General features: G+C 39.2%; 1 protein-coding gene across 10 annotated transcripts; it reads right to left on the bottom strand.

Annotated features, from left to right (window-relative positions):
• Positions 1-336: 336 nt before the first annotated feature.
• On the bottom strand, positions 337-12,410 carry LOC132046141 (uncharacterized). Of its 10 annotated transcripts, none has more exons than XR_009412610.1 (4): positions 12,242-12,410; positions 11,808-11,867; positions 4,534-4,780; positions 1,784-2,291 (listed from the first exon to the last, which is right to left on the bottom strand). XR_009412610.1 is itself a non-coding variant. In XM_059436690.1 (3 exons), exons 1-3 carry the CDS (start codon positions 12,397-12,399, stop codon positions 517-519), a joined length of 315 nt encoding a protein of 104 aa, XP_059292673.1. In that variant the 5' UTR covers positions 12,400-12,410; the 3' UTR covers positions 337-516. The 10 variants fall into 10 exon arrangements, 1 of the variants encoding a protein (XP_059292673.1); XR_009412612.1 differs by lacking the exon at positions 1,784-2,291 and adding an exon at positions 2,875-4,060; XR_009412615.1 differs by lacking the exons at positions 1,784-2,291; positions 4,534-4,780 and adding an exon at positions 337-602.
• Between the last annotated feature and the right edge of the window lie 5,516 nt (positions 12,411-17,926).

Below are 17,926 nucleotides of genomic sequence, written 5' to 3'. Positions count from 1 at the left end.
AAGTAGCACGAAAGGGAAGAAAGAATTAGAGTTTTCCTAGTGCCCCATAGTCACTCGAAGATAAGTATAAACGTCTCTGTACCGACCCGCAAGACTATACTAGACATGTTCTGATGCAGATGAGATCGGTGAACCTAAGGCTCTGATACTAACTTGTCACGACCCAAATTTCCATCGTGATGGCACCCACACTAACCCCCCTGGTGGGAGAACCATCCCCTTAATTCATTACTTATTAAATTATGAAAAAGACTTAAATAACCTGATCAATAGTAATAAGTCTAAGTCAATACCATAAATAATAAGTGCGGAAGATACTAAGTCATAATACAATCCCCAGAAATGAAGTCACCATACAAGAACAACTAAGTAACAATGTCTAAGAATAATACATATGTCTGAAATACAAATGAAAATGTCTAATGGAATAGTAGTAAACAAATAGGAAGGAACTCCAGGGCTGCATAGTAGGTAGGTAGCTCACCCTCAGGATCATAGCAGCGAATAGCCTCAAGGCTAGAATCGAGGTTTGGCAGAAGGTACTGCCTCAAAATTTGCACTCAGGAAAAGTGCAGCAAGAGTAGTATCACTACACACACGTACTGATAAGCATCATAGGCCGACTAAGATTAGTTCACGCATATAAGCACAAAATCAATAAGATAAACATATAGGCACAAATAACCACTCAATTCAAAGAAAATCACCAACTGGATCATAGCCTCAGGTGAAACACCTAAACACAAGTGGTTCTAATATTGCCTCAAAGTAACCACAATCACGAATACAACTAACAATCCAGTCAATCTATGTAACATGTGATGATGATGTACGCAATGCGATGAAATGGACGTCATGCAATTCAATAGCCAGTAGCTCAATCGGTACACACATGCTCCCGACGGAATATCGACGTCTCGGCAGTCATGACCTACGGGGAACCCATGGCATCCATGTACCACTCACTCCGAAGTGTCCCATCAGATCATGAGCACACATAGCTTCCGCTCTGGAATAATTCTTGGATCACGGTGTCATGACCCAACTAGAGTGCCATGACGGGTACCCGGAGCTAGGCCACCGAGCACCACCTTTCAGACCTATCATATCATCAACTCAACTTGAACATACACCATTCTCAACATAAGCTTACTATGAAACAATCTTCAATTACACCTCAAGATATACATGTACATAGGCCCTCGAGGCTAAAAAATGATGTACAAAACATACACTAAATAGATCATAAGATAACTACTACCCACATACATGTATCTACGAGCCGCTAACTGGAGCACTGAAATCATAAGGACGGGACAGGACCCCGCAATGCCCCAAATAAGTACACAAAACAATATACCAATAAACGGCAACTCCGGAGAAGTGGAGTGCTCCCGTGTGCCCGCTGATAATGCTCATAGGGATCTGCACCGTCTCCCTGTCTACCAGCGAACATGAAGGCGGTGTCCACAAAAGAAGGGACGTTAGTACGAATAATGTACTGAGTATGTAAGGCATGAATAATGACATAATAAAGAAATAAGGAACATGAGAGAAGGAGATAACCTGCACATATGATTGCCTCTTAAGGCGGATACCATGCATGCTAACTTTTACTCTTAAAATCCACATCATAACACATACACACACACACACACATATATCATCACTAGCCCGCGTTCGGGTATCCCGCGTCTGGGATAGTCATCTCACGCCGCCCATTAGTGGTGACTGCCCGGCCAATTAGGCCCAGTGCAACTATCATCATCCATAAGCCCCCACTTACACCTAGTGTAATGGTGTCTGCCCGGCCAACTAGGCCCGGTATAATCATATATGAAAATAAGCATGCATGTGAGCCCAATTAAAGCTACAATCATATCGGAGTGACGTAAGGTCGGTGACCTCCGATTATATTATGGATCAAACATCATCACTAGGTCTCACCTTGAAGGAACTAATATCATGAGGTAAGATGGCCAAGAATGAATAACATCAAGGAAATTATGAAAATAAGATCATTAAGCTCATATTAGCATCAATTCATAAGCTTTGGAATCTCTAAAAGTAAAATCATCATCATCGCTATTATTATAGAACACATCTTATCTCTTTCTCACAAGAAACTCTTGAGAATCTTTAACTTTCATCCTTTGGGATGTAAGAAGGTCATGGAAATATAGAGAGGAAAGCATAATATAGAAGTCATGCCTTTGAAAGAAAGAGGAATAACCTTAACATACCTTTATGTCTTCTTAATGACTAATCGGTCTCCTTCCAAGCTCACAACTCTAGATTCAAGAGAATTTGTGCTAAGGTTAGATCATTAGAAACACGCTTAATTTTAAGCTAAAGCGGCTAAAAGGCTAACAAAAATTTGGCAGCATTTCCTTTGTTTCGACAACTTTCTCCATATACTAAACAACTCCCAAACATCAATAGCAACACCCATAATATCATAATCAATAAACTTCTTCAAGTTAAACATTGTTCAACCCTCAAAACTCCTTTTCAAAGTCATTCATAACCATAATTACAACACAACACCATATTCATTTACATATAATACTTCCTCAACACCCTTAGTATGATTCATAACAAAATTATACTCATAGCATACTAAGAATTATGACTCGAGTTAACTCACTACTCAACATACCATTATTTCCATATTTGAGCTCATATTCTATTTTCTTCTCTCATCCAAGTCATTCAACCACTCAAATACTTTAATAACATGGAATGGATCTAAAATCACCTTTTATCATGTAGAAATAAACCTTGGATGAAGATACTTCACTAGAGAAAAACCCCAACTTCAATACCAAAGGAATTCTTGACTTCTACAAACCCTAGTGAGCCTCTTTGCACTTGATTCTTGGTGTTTAGTCCTTGATTTCCCTTGGATTTGTGTTAATATGGTGCGTGGAATATTCTAGAGCTCTCAAGAGGTGTGGAGAGTGTGGGAAATGAAAATTCGGAACAAGGGTCGTGCATATATGGAAAGAGAAAAAAGTGACCCAACCCGGTTATACGACCAATTATACAGGCCGTATAAATTGTACGGTCTGTACAATTGGACCGTATAATCCTACCAAGGGTCACTCTCCTCTGGAAGCATTCAACGGACCATTATACAGGCCATATAAATTATACGGTCCGTACAAATGGCCGTACAATCTGAAATTTCCCGAAACTTGCTCTAGCCGCTTCATTCAACCTTCAATCCTTGCAGAACCTTCTTGGCACTTGTTTAACAGTTGGTTAACCATCTAAGTAGCCCTATAGCTTCTCCTCAAGACATTACTAAACAATTGTTAGCTCAATAATCGCTAAACCTTCACAAACACAACTTATGCTTCACTTCCTTCACAAGTTTAATTTCTCCGATTCGTAATCCTTCAAAATCTTGTAGTATACACCTTTAAGCTACCAAATACCCTCCTTAAGGTCACATGGACTTATGTTCACCTTAAGCTTGAGTTAGTCTATTCGCAGCACAACAATACGAAATGTTCGAGGTGTAACACACGGATTCACATAATGCTTTCATCAAAGGTGTCACATTTTCTTTCATAGTTACCATAAATCTTTCATCATCAGTACCACATTTCTTTCATCACATCGTTTCCACACCATTTCCTTCATGTATGAGTGTATAAATACAAGAACGCTAAATCAAATGCAATCAATGCCAATGAACATGCTATGGAAATCATAACACCAGAAGCCACATCAAGAATTGTATAAATCACAACAACTATGGAAATGGAATGAACATCGAGTTTGGATCAATATAGTGAATCTATCACACCACATCACTCCAAACATATAAACAAGTACACATTATCAGAAGTCATACCAACCTAAATGTTTATCCATCCCAACATCATGTCCGAAGACCTAATCTTGCTTTCTCCCGTTAATTCTACGCATATATACGTTTCACTAATCAAAGTATAACTAAAGTAAGTCGTAACCTACCTCAATTGCCGAACAGGAACCACGTACTACTCCAACTGAGCCTTCCCTTTCTGAAGCGCCTCAAAACGATCAAAGTCTAATAACATAAATTCTAAGTAAGTAAATGACCACAACATAATCAACTATTCCGAAAAAGAGTCCGGTGGGAAAGTTACCCAAAATACCTCTAACGAACCACGAGGGCAAAAACAAAAATTAAGGGCGAAATTACACTACCCATAGTCTAAATAGTTATTAACCTTAATTTCATGGAGTTCTAGTCACAATTTGTCCCTCAATTTCATCAATTACACTAAAACTCCCAATCTAGTAAGGAACCCTGATTCCATAATTGAATTTTTAAAGCAAAGGGAGATTTAAGCCTAGAATCTAATTTCCTCATGATTAAATAGTAGGAAACAATGATTAGCTAAATCAATACTCAATTAGATAAAAAGGGTTTTAATATCACAAGTCCAGGTTTCCATACCCATCTTCCCCATAGTTCATGAACACTATGGATGCTAATAAATCAAGAATAAATTGCTAGAATAAGGCATAAAGACTTACCCCATGATGATTCCACCACACTTCTTCAGAAATCGCCCACAACACTCCTTAGGATTAGATTTTTGGTGAATGGGAATAATGGTTCGAAGTTGGGGAATGAAATAAAGTTTCTAATTTAGTGACAATCGCTGGGCAAAGGGAATCTAGCTTCCGCGATCCAGCCTCAGTGGATACTCGCCCGCTAGGGCAGAATTCATTAAATGACTCGAATTTTCGCTCCTGCGGGCCAAGTTATGCTTGGGCAGACCTGCAGGGGAGAATCCATTCCGCTTGGGCGAGACATCAAAAACCAGAAAAACTCTGGTTACACTACGTTTCAGCCCAAGATCCCGACATCCATCCGAGACCTCCCGGATACAAACCAAACATGCAGACACAAGTAAAAACATGCTACGAACCCTTCCGTGACCTCAGAATTTCCAATGGAGGCCACCCTGATTCGGTCAACCCCCAAACGACTAAAATCAAGTTTCCAATCAAGTACTCAAAACGCACCCAAAAGCCTCAGGAACCAAACTAGAAAACCCACTAAGTCATAACCCTCTGGACATCACGGAACAAGCAAATTTCAAAAAAGGTTCGTTTACCCAAAAGTCAACTATTGGTCAAATGCTTTCACTTAAGGATCTAATTCTTCCAATTTTTACTAGAAACGCCCGATATCTCAGGAGCTGGGTCGATGGGAGTAATATGGTCAAAATACATATAACGACAGAATGGGTCGTTACACCTACGGGTTTAAAAAAAAGTGACTTCAGTAAATATTTGTTTAAAAGTGTATGTATAAAATCTTGCCTTTTTTTTTTGTCATGGCTTATCAAATGGGAAATGATTTTGCAAATGAAAGTCCTTTTATTTTTGTCAAAATTAAGTTTAGGGAGTACGAAGGGATTAGAATAGTCTTATCTCACTTTTCCAAACCAAAACACACTTAAGGTTTTCCTTTAGTGGAGTTCCACTTAATTTGGTCCAAAGTGGTCTAATTCCATTTATCCAGATGATTTTGAGAAAACGTCCAAGTATGTTTCATTGTTCGACTAGCCATGATTTCACAAATAGATAAGACTTATACTTGTTTGTAAGAAAATTCTTTTAAATCAAAGTCAAAAATAAATTTCCCTTTGTAAGTCAACTTCATTTTGGTCCAAACCCTTTTCCAAACTCAAATTAAGGTAAGGTTCCTTTTGTTTATTTAAATTAATGTGGGCCAAAAACCCAAAATAGTTTGAAGGAAAAACTTAAACCATTTACTTTCTTTTAAATAAAAACCTTTTTTTGAATGAAACTTCTTCAAATTCTTTCATGTCAAAATTTATAAGTTAGAAAAAAGTTGGTTTTCAAAGGTGAAAGGAAGTTATCTCATGTCCATTTTTTGAAGAGAAAACGTTTCCATCATTTCCCTTTTTTCGAAGTAAGTATCCCTTTATCTTTTTCTATAGACTAGGGAATGTTGGGCCTTCAGCCCAACAGAAACGGCGTCAATGTAAGTTTTGGGCCAATTGAGCCCACGTGAAGGGGCGTTCACGCAAATGGGGAAAAATAAAATGGTAGTTAGAAGATATCTATGCTTATTTAACTATTTAACAAGCACTTAGCATGAATATCATACAAACACACTTAAAGGAAAGAGAACATTGACGTTGTTATACCCCGTAGTTTCTGTACGTTGAGACTCGTTAGGGGTTAGCTATTCAATTGCAAACATCGGAGTATTGTCGAGAAAATGCCAAATCACAGGTGCTCGTGTTATGATTATAAGAGTCCGAGTTCGTGTAACGGTGTATAGGATGATTGGAAGACCAGTGAACTAAGGAGATTAAGCTTCCGAGGCTTTGAAGGAAAGTTGGGCAAGGTTTGGTACGAATTTTGGTCTAACTGGAAGAAAAAATATGTTTTAGTATATTAAGAGTTTTGAAGTGAAACAAAAGTCTAAAGTGAAGTTCGGGAAGTCTAGTTTCCAATGCAACAAGCCGCTCCTCAATAGGACATCAGGGTAAGGAGATACGGACGTTACAAGTCGGGTTGGCAGACAGGAAAATGCTCTGCGCGAACGCACCTGGGAGTGGCGCGAACGCGCAGAAGGCCAAGGGCCAATACCACGCGAACGCGCCACTACGAGGCGCGAACGCGCTGAACAAATTTTGAGGCCCGAGTTCAGGATGAAGGTTATATTATAAGAATGTAATAATAACATATATATATGACATTTGGAGACCATATGGGGTGAATTGGTTCATACGACACTTAATGAGAAATCCTCGTTGCTGCACGCTAAGTGGGGCCCACACATTGGGGTTTTATAAAGAACATATGAAGAGACATATGAATAGTCATGAAAAGTTGAGCAAGTCCTAAGAAAGACCCATAAGCCAAATATGGGCATAAGCCTTCCAAAAGGGCGATTTAAGGAAACATTTTTGGATGATCTGACTTGGAGGGGCAAAAACGGTATTATAAGTTTGGAATTTGGAAAACTACCAAGATTTAAAGTTGTAGATAATTGAAAGAGCTTTCCAACCATAGGTCGTGGGCCCTCACACGATAGCGGGATCAAGAGTTATGACCTTTTTACTGAACGAAGGCGCAGTCAGAAAAATTAAGTCAGCGCGAACGCGCTGAAGGAAAAGTAAGTCGGTCCAGGCAGAACCTGGACCGCTATTTAAAGGGGGAGACCCCCTCATTTTCAGCCAAAGACACCCAAAAACATCCCAAATATTCCAGAAATTTCCTAAACCTTCCAACCCTCAACTTTTTAGCCCGAAACCAGGTATAATTCCCAAATCCCGATCCAAACAGCGTATAGTTGCAACTACAAAATTGTGTATTAATGTGTTGTGGCTTAAGTTCAAGGTGAAGGAGTGAAGATATAGCATTATTATCAAGGGAAAGGTATGAATCTCTTTCTATTTGTGTTAATATCTGTTTATTTACGGAGAAGGAGCTGTAAAATCGTTATAATTTGGTTTTGTGATGGAAATATGGGACAAACACCATATGGGATGTTTATGAAGTATTTTGAAGTTGGAAATATTATGTTTAATGTTGGTATTGTTGTGATTGTTGTTGGTTGTTGAATTGGAAATTCGGGCTAGGCATATAAACAGGGGAGATGCTGCCCGATTTTCGACAGAATATAGAATAGTATAATTTGAAACTTGGAACAAGTGTGCGATGAAGAGGCTAACGTTAGTGTAAATCCTCTTAAATGTAGACTTACAAGCTCGGAAACTTAAGCGTAGCCAATAGGAGGTTGAACAGGTATGTTAAGGCTCGTCCCTTTCTTTCAAAGGCATGATTCCGATGTTATGACTTCATAAATGTTTCCATATTTTCCTTGTTATCAAAAGTTAAAGATCTATGATTCCAAGGCTTGATTTCTTTTCCCGATCACCCATAAATGCTTTCCAAAATGTCCGTATTTTTCCAAAATGGAGGTTTATGACTCCGTAAGCTTTCATGACAACAACGATGGATATGTTTTACAATGACAACGATGATGTCAAAGATGAGAATATTTTCCTACGATGAATATGATGATGATGATTCCATGTTTAAAGGTTCCAAGTTTACGATTTCAATGACGATAAGAGAATGTTGTGCTATTTCTTGATTTCTCAATTTTATTTATGGATGGTGACTATTTTTAAAGATTCCAAAGTATACAAATTGATGCCTTATGATCCTATTCTATGTTTTCTCGTGGTGTTATTCTTCATTGATAGTCTCACCTTAAAATAATTGTTCCTTCAAGGTGAGACAAAGCGACCATGATTATTCCATAACATAATCGGAGGTTACCGACCTTACGTCACTCCGATAGATACATGACTTTCTTTGGGCTCACATGCATGCTGCTTATATGATATATGTATATGTATATGGGGAAAAGGGAGAGCGTTATATACGCGTAACCACCTATATATGGTATAAGATGACATGATATCGTCCGGACGCGGGATATATGTATATGGATCGGGGCGCGTTCCGCGGCAATATATTATATGGATCGGGCTGCACGTTCCGCAACAATATAATATTGTGTATATATATATATATATATATATATATATATATATATATATATATATATATATATATATATATTTATATGGATCGGGTTACACGTTCCGCAAAGAATATAATATAGTATAATATATATATATTTATATGGATGGGGCTGCACGTTCCGCAGCACTAAGCATGCATGGTACCCGCCTAAAAGGCACTCAGATGTACAGGTTACTCTTGCATCTCATGATATGCTCTATATTTCCGTTATGTTACTATTCATGCTATTGTATCCTTTAATATGTTATTACTCATGCCTTACATGCATACTCGGTACATTGCTCGTGCATCGACGTCCCTTCTTGTGGACGCTGCGTTCATGCCCGCAGGATCAGGTAGCCAGTCGGACGATTCACAGCAATAGGACCTCCCCCTCAGCGGCAGTCGGTACGCTCCATTGATTCGGAGCCTCAGTCCGCTTGGTATGCCATCTTGGTACATATATGGGTACGGCAGGGCCTTGTCCTGCCATTTCTACAGTTTGTATTCTATAGAGGTCTGTAGACAGTGATATGTAGTCGTGATATTATGCAGCCTCGTCGGCGTGTATTTTGTTGTACAGTGTATATGTGTGGCGGCCAAATCGGCTCATGCTGTTATTCTCAGTGTTTATGTTTATATGTATGTGTTGGCCGTGAGTTCCCGGTACGGTGTCTTTTATGTTGAGTGTTCGGGAGACAGTATAGCACAGTTACAGATTGTACATGGGCCCAGGACAGTCAGTGAGAAGTAGATGCAAGCATAGGGGTGCTTGGCCAGTAAGGGTCGGGTACCTGTCACGGCTCATCGGTTTGGGTCGTGACAGACGCATACTTAAAATATATACAAAAATATACACAGATGATAATCAAATAAAATATAAGGTCACAGACCCATAAAAGGCCCCAAAATGTGAGGAATAAACACCAAACCGGCCGAATATTCACAATCATGCACAAGAGGTAAATATTATGGGCGACATGCCCAATTTAACTCGTACAAGGAAGCGATGAAAAACAACAGTCTCAGCCCAACATTACAAATACAAATGACTCTCATGGTAGGATATACCATGTATATATGTGATATACATCCTTTGAATACCAAAGCATACATAAGGGTGTATAGTTTTGTATATCTAACAGTATATCACAACATGACAATCCAAGAAAGGAGAAAAAGAAGAGTTGGAGAAAGTACACATATTCTAGCTATTCAAGTCAGTCTAATATAATTCAGATATACCTTGATATACAATAGGTATATGTCTTATATACTTGGAGTATACAAGAGGTATATACCTCTGTATACTTATAAGTATACCATAAGCAGACAACAATCACATATTAAGCATATTGAGAGGAGAAAGCGATACAAAATAGCCTAGTTGCAATAAGAGACAAATAAAGGGGAGATAATCAAGTAAAAATGCCCCTAATGCAATCAAGTGAGGTATAATTCAGAATAACAGTTCATTACACCTTTCCATAGAGTTAAAACAGTGTATTCATCATGCATTTTTCCTCATTTCTGACCTTGAATCCTATTTGTCATCTAGACTACTTAAAACTCCAGTAGGACAAAACAATTAGTTGGTTTGATGGTCCATATTCAAATAGTACATAGTCAGATTTTGTGGAGGGTCTAACAGATTCCCAATTCAACACTTACACACTCATAAAAGGTCCCATGATCTCATGATATAGCAAAGAGGAACCCCAGCAGCTAGAACAAACAAGATAAGGCTCAGTATGATGTACTCAAAGCCTCTTTTTGGTTTCATGTCCCTAGGACATGCCTTCTCATAGGAAAACTGGCACCTCTTTCTTATAGACAATTAGAAAACAGACCATGGTATGCTCATTCCTTAAATTCATCATTTTTTACTTATTTAAACCACTGTTAAGCTTAAAGGAAAGAGTGTTGGGGTGAAGCAGGTTATATTACCATTAAGGACCCATACACAAAGAATCACAAATCCTCATATATGACATCAATATCAATTGCTAGAGGAAATAGGGATGGGCTCCACATACATCCATGTTCAGTCCTAATTTGGTCTTAGAAATCATCAAATAGAGGAAAAGAAGAAGAGAGAGGTATTGAATCAAGGTGAGGCTCTAAAGAGGATATAGCTATGGACAATCATGATGCCCATCTCCTATTTTTTACATTTATGAGAGTGATCCTTCTTTCATCCCCACATAACAGTTTCAAAACATAATAAGTTTACCCAAAACAAAAATAAAATAGATTTCACTTAAGGTAGTGACTAACAAATTATAAGCATTAGGATTTAAACCTTAGTTCTTTACAGACTAATCCTCAAGGTTAAACAACCGTTTATTCAAACTAACATTTGATTAGCCTAGACGAAGAGATCATCATCAACTATTCCATAGAGAAGAGAAGAGAAGCTGATCTTTCTTGTTAAAGATAATGGTAGTATTTACATAACATATGTTAGCAAAGCCAACTACAAAATCCCAAAAACTAACATTATACATATATCAACCCATAATAATATTCAATGCCAAATACTCTATAAATGATCAACCACCAATTTGAACTTAGCAAAGTTATAAAACAATCCAATGAAACTCCACAGACTACATGAGCGTCAACTGACTTAATTTGGACACCAGTACTACATCTAAACCAATCAGACACACATTTCACAATATCCCTAAGTGCACAAAGCCATAGACCAAATAACTTATAATAGGAATAAACAGGCCACATAAGCTTCTTCTTTCTGGATACACATATGAAAGATACTGAATTATAGACTTATATATATGCCTACCTTATAGTAGGTTGATCCTTCTGTGTCATGCTATAGATGTTAGAAAAGCTAACACATCATATCCTAAATTTTATACTATTCTACGATTCTATTTAACACTTATAGCAGGGATTTAACCAAAAAAAAAATGAATAGTTAAAGGTTCATAGAATAAGGTTTGTTAACATTTTGTGATTAGACAGAGGTAAATAGATAACTAATCAAACTCCCTAAACTCCCAATCAAGTTAAACCAATCAAAACTTTAATCAAAATGGAAGGAAAACTACCAACTCTATTTATGCCAGCCATCATATAGCCTTAATCATGTAGTTAAAACTAAACATCAAGCTAATCTATCAGGAAACAAACAAGATCCTAACATACTCTAATCTAAACTTGCACATACTTTAATCTATTAAAAGGGAAGAAAATGGAATTACCTTTTGTGGTGGCAGCCTTGTCGAGATTGGAAGTAGGGATTTCCTTCAGCTTTCCCACGACTCCACAAACACTCAACCATAAAGACAAAGTAAATTTTCAAAACTAAAGACCAAATTTTACTGGTGAAGGGTTTCGAAAAACCAAAACTCTAGTTTAATTACAATGTTCAGTCAAATGCCTTAACAAATGGAGGTTTAACCGGATGCAAAGTGTGTAAAATGAGAGGAGGTGGGGGTTCTTTATATAGAACCCTAAAATCCCATACCTAGGGTTTGTGTCAATGTGAGACTAGTGGAACTGGGGGGAATTCCCTCCAATTGTTTGACGAGCCAATCAAAATCTAGTGTTTGAAATACAATGGGACAAAAACAATTAAGAGAAATGCAGAAAAGCAAAGAGAGAGAGAGAGAGAGAGAGAGAGAGGTAACCTCACCTTTGAGGTTGATTCACGGTGGTGAGGATGAGAGTGTCTTGAAGACACTGACCAAAAGCACACACGCCTAAAAACTTATCATTTCCGGCAAGAATTATGACGTGAGGGCAAGAGAGAGTGCAGGAGGCGTTAGGGTTTGCCAAATGAAGGAAAATCATGCATATGAGTTGAAAGGGGTTTTAACCCCTTTTAATTCTGCATTGGGCCAGGTCGCGACCATAATCGGTTGGGCCTTAGCCCAATTGCGAATTAAAATGAAAGGGCAAATGACTTTTGTCAAATTTTCAAATGCGGCTATATTTAAATCATTAAACAACCAATTTCAATTGTGGCTCAAATCAATTCCAAATAAAATTAAACCATTTAAATTGTGACCCTAATTGGCATAGAAATCATTTTGACGCTTTAATTGTAACTAGATTTGAAAACAGTTGTAATTAAACCAAATTAATCCTGCAATTTGAGATGTAATCGGTCATTTATTTAATTAATCTAATTTCATGATTTAATGGAGCGACATACTTATCAATTAATCATCATTTAGTTTAAATAAATAATTGAATAATTGCTCTCACTATTTTAAGTTCAAATCATGATAAAATGTTTTGAAATTATCAGAAGTACACAAAATATGCAAATGATATACAATAATGCACTTGATGATATATTGCCAAATGAAATAGCAAAATGTCACCGAAATAATTTTGTAAAATCATTTTGACCAGTAAAAGTGTGTATCTCACCCTGTTTGTGATTCAAGAAGTTTGAATAATTAAATAAAATTGTTGGAGGAAAAAAATTAGGTGTCAACAACTTTCCCTTCGTTGTTCGGGGAGGACAGATCCGTCCCTGGGCAATGGAATTTGACAAACCAGATTTTTGTCCAACCAAATAAATTCTATCTCTTTCAAAATCAAGAAAGGTACATGCAAATTTTGAAAATCGTGGTCGGACCCTGGTTTTTGGGTTCCCTACATATTTAGGTTGTATGAGAATTCAGGCCACTTGTAGTTTGACTAGACTAGACTTCTAACGCACGGTTTTCTAAAGATAATTTCTAAAACTTCAGTGTCGGAACTGAGAGGCTTTGGATCGATCTGTTGGAGTGTGACTGACTCTCTGGTATTGATTATACCTATATATCCCTGGTCTTGGGAATCAGGTCACTTGTAGTTTGACTCAATTGGCTGGAAAAGGTATTCTTCATATGGGAACGCCTTGGTCTTCGGACCCCTCGACAGACAAATGCTAAACGAAAAAGAGGCTTTTACACTCTAAGCCTTTGAATGTGGTGCACTTCACACCCATGGGTGATAGATTACACAAACATAGTTTTCGAAAACTTTAGTGTCTTATTGCTTGATTTTAGCAAACATTCCGGTGCGAGCCCGACCGGTTGTGGTATTTTAAAAGGAAAGCAAATAAAAATTTAAAAATTAATTATGGCTGAGTGTAGCGTGGAGTGATCCCCAATTCCTTTCCATAGATCTTGAATCTCATTGGCGCCCTATCTCAACCAGCTACCTAAGAAAAAGTTCAACTTATGCTTCGCATGGATCTGGATCCGATTTTGATCAGCCTGTTCTCCTTCTCGGTGGCTTCAAACCTATTTCCATCTACTGGGTAGCAACATGGTCAAACTTCTCTATCGGTGTGATCCTCTTTCAGATTCTTGATGTCCACTCTTGCGTGGTTGTTTAATTGGGTGGCTATCTCGGCTTAATTTTGTAATGGATGACCCTCTTGGTATTATTTGATTTGTATGACCCTCTCAGCTTAATTTTGTAATGGATGAACCTCTTGGTATTATTGGACTTGTATGACCGTCTCGGTCATTGTTTGGCATGGCCCTCTCAAAGATTTTGTTTAATTGTAAATGCTTTGATGCATGTCTTTGTTTGATGCATGGCCCTCTCGGCGATTTGAAAATATGCAAATGAATGTTTCAGTAGGTATGCCCTCTCGGCTAGATCTTCTTTTCTTCGTACTTTGTGTGTTTGTCTGAATGATGGCACGCTTGGCATACAAATGAATGATTGGCCCTCTCGGTATGCTTGTATGAATGACCCTCACAAAAATGTTAGTATAAAAGACCCTCTTGGCAATGTTTGTATGAATGGCCCTCTCGGCAATGTTTGTATGAATGACCCTCTCGGCATTGTTTTAAATGAATGGCTCTCTCAGTAATGTTTGTATGAATGGATGTTACACCTCATAGTTTCGTCCGTTGAAATTCGTTAGGTGTTAGTTGTCCAAATAGTGGAAACTGGAGTTACCTTAGGATATGTGAGATTATATGTTCCCATATTATGGTTATGGGGTTCTAATCCCATGAAATAAGCTATGGAAGGATTTAAGAACAAGTAAATTAAGGAATGGAGTTTGTCGGAACTTTGGGAAAACTTGACAAAATTTTCGGACAGGATTTTGGTCCAAATTGGGGGAGGCATATCTCCTAGAATATGAGGAGTTTTGGTGTGTTTCTTTTATCCAAATTGAATTTAATCGAGTCTAGTTTCCAACGCAACAAACCGTTCGTCAATGTGACGTCGGAGTAAAAAGTTATGGGTGTTTCAAGACAGACTGTTTGAGCAGAAAATTTTGACGGACCATTTGACGGCCCGCAGAAATTTTGACACCCCACAGAAATTTCTGCGGCCCCTCAAATTACACCAACCCAGCGTAAAATGGTTACAGTGAACCATATTTGACTGGGCAGTTCTACAGACCATTTTGACGGTCTGTAGGAATTTTGACGGCCAGTCAAAATGGGCGCAGAATTGCCCGACGGTATTTTAAGTTCCGCTTTATATATTTCATTCCACTTCATTTGGACATTTTATTTTACCAAATCAAATCCAAAAGCTCTCTAAAAATCCTTTTGTTTGTGGACGCTGCGTCATGCTCACAGGTGGATAGGGAGATAGGCTTGATCTATAGATATCTTATTCAGGGACTGCATAGAGGAGCTCTTTTTCATCCGGAGCTATAGCTTTTGGTATTATTCTTTTGTGTACATACCTATGGGCATGGCGGGGTCTTATCCCGCCTATATGATGTGACATACTCTTCTTAGAGGCTCGTAGACAGTTGTGTATGATTAGATGTCTTTTGCCTTGTCGGCTTATATTTTGTATATCATTTTGATAGCCTCGTCGGCTTACGTATATTGATATGGGTATAGTTGTTAATGATGATATGAATGCGTTGTTGCCCAATGAGATTAGCATGAATGCTGGATAGAAGTTATGACTAAGCTATGTGGCTCACCTAGATGTAAATATGAATGTACGATAAGAGGTGCCCAGGTGGATTAGCACCGGGTGCCCGTCATGGCCCTCCAATTGGGTCGTGACAAAAGTGGTATCGAGCGCTTCCGTCCTCTAGGGTGTGTCTACGAGCCGTGTCCAGTAGGGTCATGTTTATGGGTGTGTTGCGTGCCACGCTTATAAATAGGAGGCTGCGGGCATTTTAGGAATGAATGACCTTCTTTCTTCATAAGATCGTGCGATAGAGTCATGATATAAGGATTTTTTTGTCCCTAACCGTGTATTATGTATTTCGAAAATGCAGCAAGAGAAAAGCTATGGCGGCCAAAAGGGAAAAACGTAAGGTGAAAGCGGGCTGAAAGAGCACCGCCAACAGTTGTAGAAGAAAGTGAGTCCCAAAATGCGGCTCAATCTCAGTCCTCCCACTCAGTGCCCATTTCTGAGGAGCACGAGGGAGCCTCGCCCCAAGAAGACCTCCGGCTCTCCTCCACCGACGCTTCGTGCAAGATGTGAAAGAGGTCATTCATTTACTTACTCGGTTGGTTGCCGCTCGTACTCGCCGCCAAGGTAAAGGGCGATGGTGATAGGGCTGTTATCGCAAGGGCCCGTGATTTTATTAGCTTGAACCCTCCGAAATTCTTCGGTCGAAGCCGATGAGGACTCCCAGAATTTTATTGATGGGATGTTGAGGACACTTCGGTTAATGCATGCTTCGGACATTGAATCGGTGGAGTTAGCATCCTATATATTAAGGGATATCGCGGTTCATTGGTACACAATTTGGATGGCTTCACGAGGAGTCAATGCACCTCTCCCGGTATGGCAAGAATTTATGGATGCCTTCTTCCGACATTACTTACCTCCAGAGATTCAGCGGGCTAGAGTCGATAAATTCTTGAATCGTAAGCAAGGAAGTATGAGTGCCTTAGAGTATAGTCTCCGCTTCAATTCTTTGGCTAGGTATGCTCCGGCTATGGTAACGGATATGGGTGATCGCGTGCACCAATTTATGAGAGGCCTAGGGCCACATTTGATGGATAGGTGTTTGACTGCGTCCCTTCAGGATAACATGGATATTTCACGCATTCAAGCCCATGCCCAAAATTTGGAAAAAAGCCAGCAACAGCAAAGAAGTGAGCGTGAGCATGATAGAGGGTATAACAAGAGGGATAGATCTTCGCGTCCAACCAGTGAGTTTAGAGGCGGGCCAAGACAGCAGTTTTTTAGGCCTTCAGGCCATTCTATGACTAGTGCACCTCCACGGTTTACAGGCCAGAGATTTGATAGATCTACTTATTCTGGGCCGAGTCAGAGTTTCAGGGCTTCGGGTTCTCAGTTCAGGGGTGATTCGGGTCAGGCTAGGCCACCCATGCCACGATGTTCCCAGTGTGGGAAGTTACATTGGGGCCAGTGTTGACTAGGTTCAGAGGTTTGCTATACATGCAGTCAGCCAAGCCATATCATGCGTGATTGCCCCTCGGATGGTGGTAGGGGTATAGTCCAGCCTTCAGGATCGGCAACCGGGTCTTCATCATCGATACGCCCTATGGGGCAAGGTTCACAGGCACCGGTCAGCCATGGTAGAGGTAGAGGGAGAGCTCCTAGTTCTAGTGGTCCTCAACACCGTATTTATGCTTTGGCTGGACGCCAAGATCTTGAGTCTTCTCCTGATATTGTCACAGGTATATTATCGATATTTTCTCATGATGTATATGCTTTGTTAGATCCGGGATCCATATTGTCATATGTTACTCCATATATTGCGGGTCGGTTTGGGGTCAAATCGGAGTCGATCAAACCTTTTGAGGTATCTACACCCGTTGATGAACCGGTAATAGCTAGTCGAGTATATAGAAATTGCGTGGTTGTGATTTGTGACCATCGTACTATGGTTGATTTACATGAGTTAAAAATGGTGGACTTTGATGTTATCATGGGCATGGATTGGTTGGCTTCTTGTTATGCCAATGTTGATTGTAGAATGAAAATGGTTTGCTTTCGATTTTCGGGAGAACCAGTTTTAGAATGGAAAGGGAATACTGCGTTCCTGAAAGGTAGGTTTATTTCCCATCTCAAGGCAAGAAAAATGATCGCAAAAGATTGTATTTACCATCTAGTTCGGGCTCATGATGTAGAAGCTGAATCGCCAACTCTTCAGTCTGTCCCCATGGTTAATGAGTTGTCGGATGTATTACCGGAAGAGCTTCCAGGTGTCCCTCCCGAACGGGAGATTGATTTTACTATTGATGTGCTACCGGACACAAAACCCATATCCTTTCCTCCTTACAGGATGGCTCCCGCGGAGTTAAAATAGTTGAAGGAACAATTGAAGGACTTGCTTGAAAAAGGTTTTATTAGGCCTAGTTCTTCCTCGTGGGGAGCACTCGTGTTGTTTGTACGAAAGAAAGATGGCTCC

The sequence above is a fragment of the Lycium ferocissimum genome, unplaced genomic scaffold, assembly GCF_029784015.1.
Source record: "Lycium ferocissimum isolate CSIRO_LF1 unplaced genomic scaffold, AGI_CSIRO_Lferr_CH_V1 ctg9601, whole genome shotgun sequence".
Taxonomy (NCBI): Eukaryota; Viridiplantae; Streptophyta; class Magnoliopsida; order Solanales; family Solanaceae; genus Lycium; species Lycium ferocissimum.
This window is presented reverse-complemented; position numbering and strand designations above follow the sequence as displayed.

Excerpts from the sequence above, each read along its gene's own strand:
- LOC132046141 (XM_059436690.1), bottom strand. The coding sequence starts at position 12,399 with ATGATTTTCCTTCATTTGGCAAACCCTAACGCCTCCTGCACTCTCTCT. Across the intron at positions 11,879-12,241 it reads ACCGTGAATCAACCTCAAAG|TGTTTGTGGAGTCGTGGGAA; the intron begins GTGAGGTTACCT and ends TTTATGGTTGAG. Across the intron at positions 603-11,807 it reads CAAGGCTGCCACCACAAAAG|TACGTGTGTGTAGTGATACT; the intron begins GTAATTCCATTT and ends GATGCTTATCAG.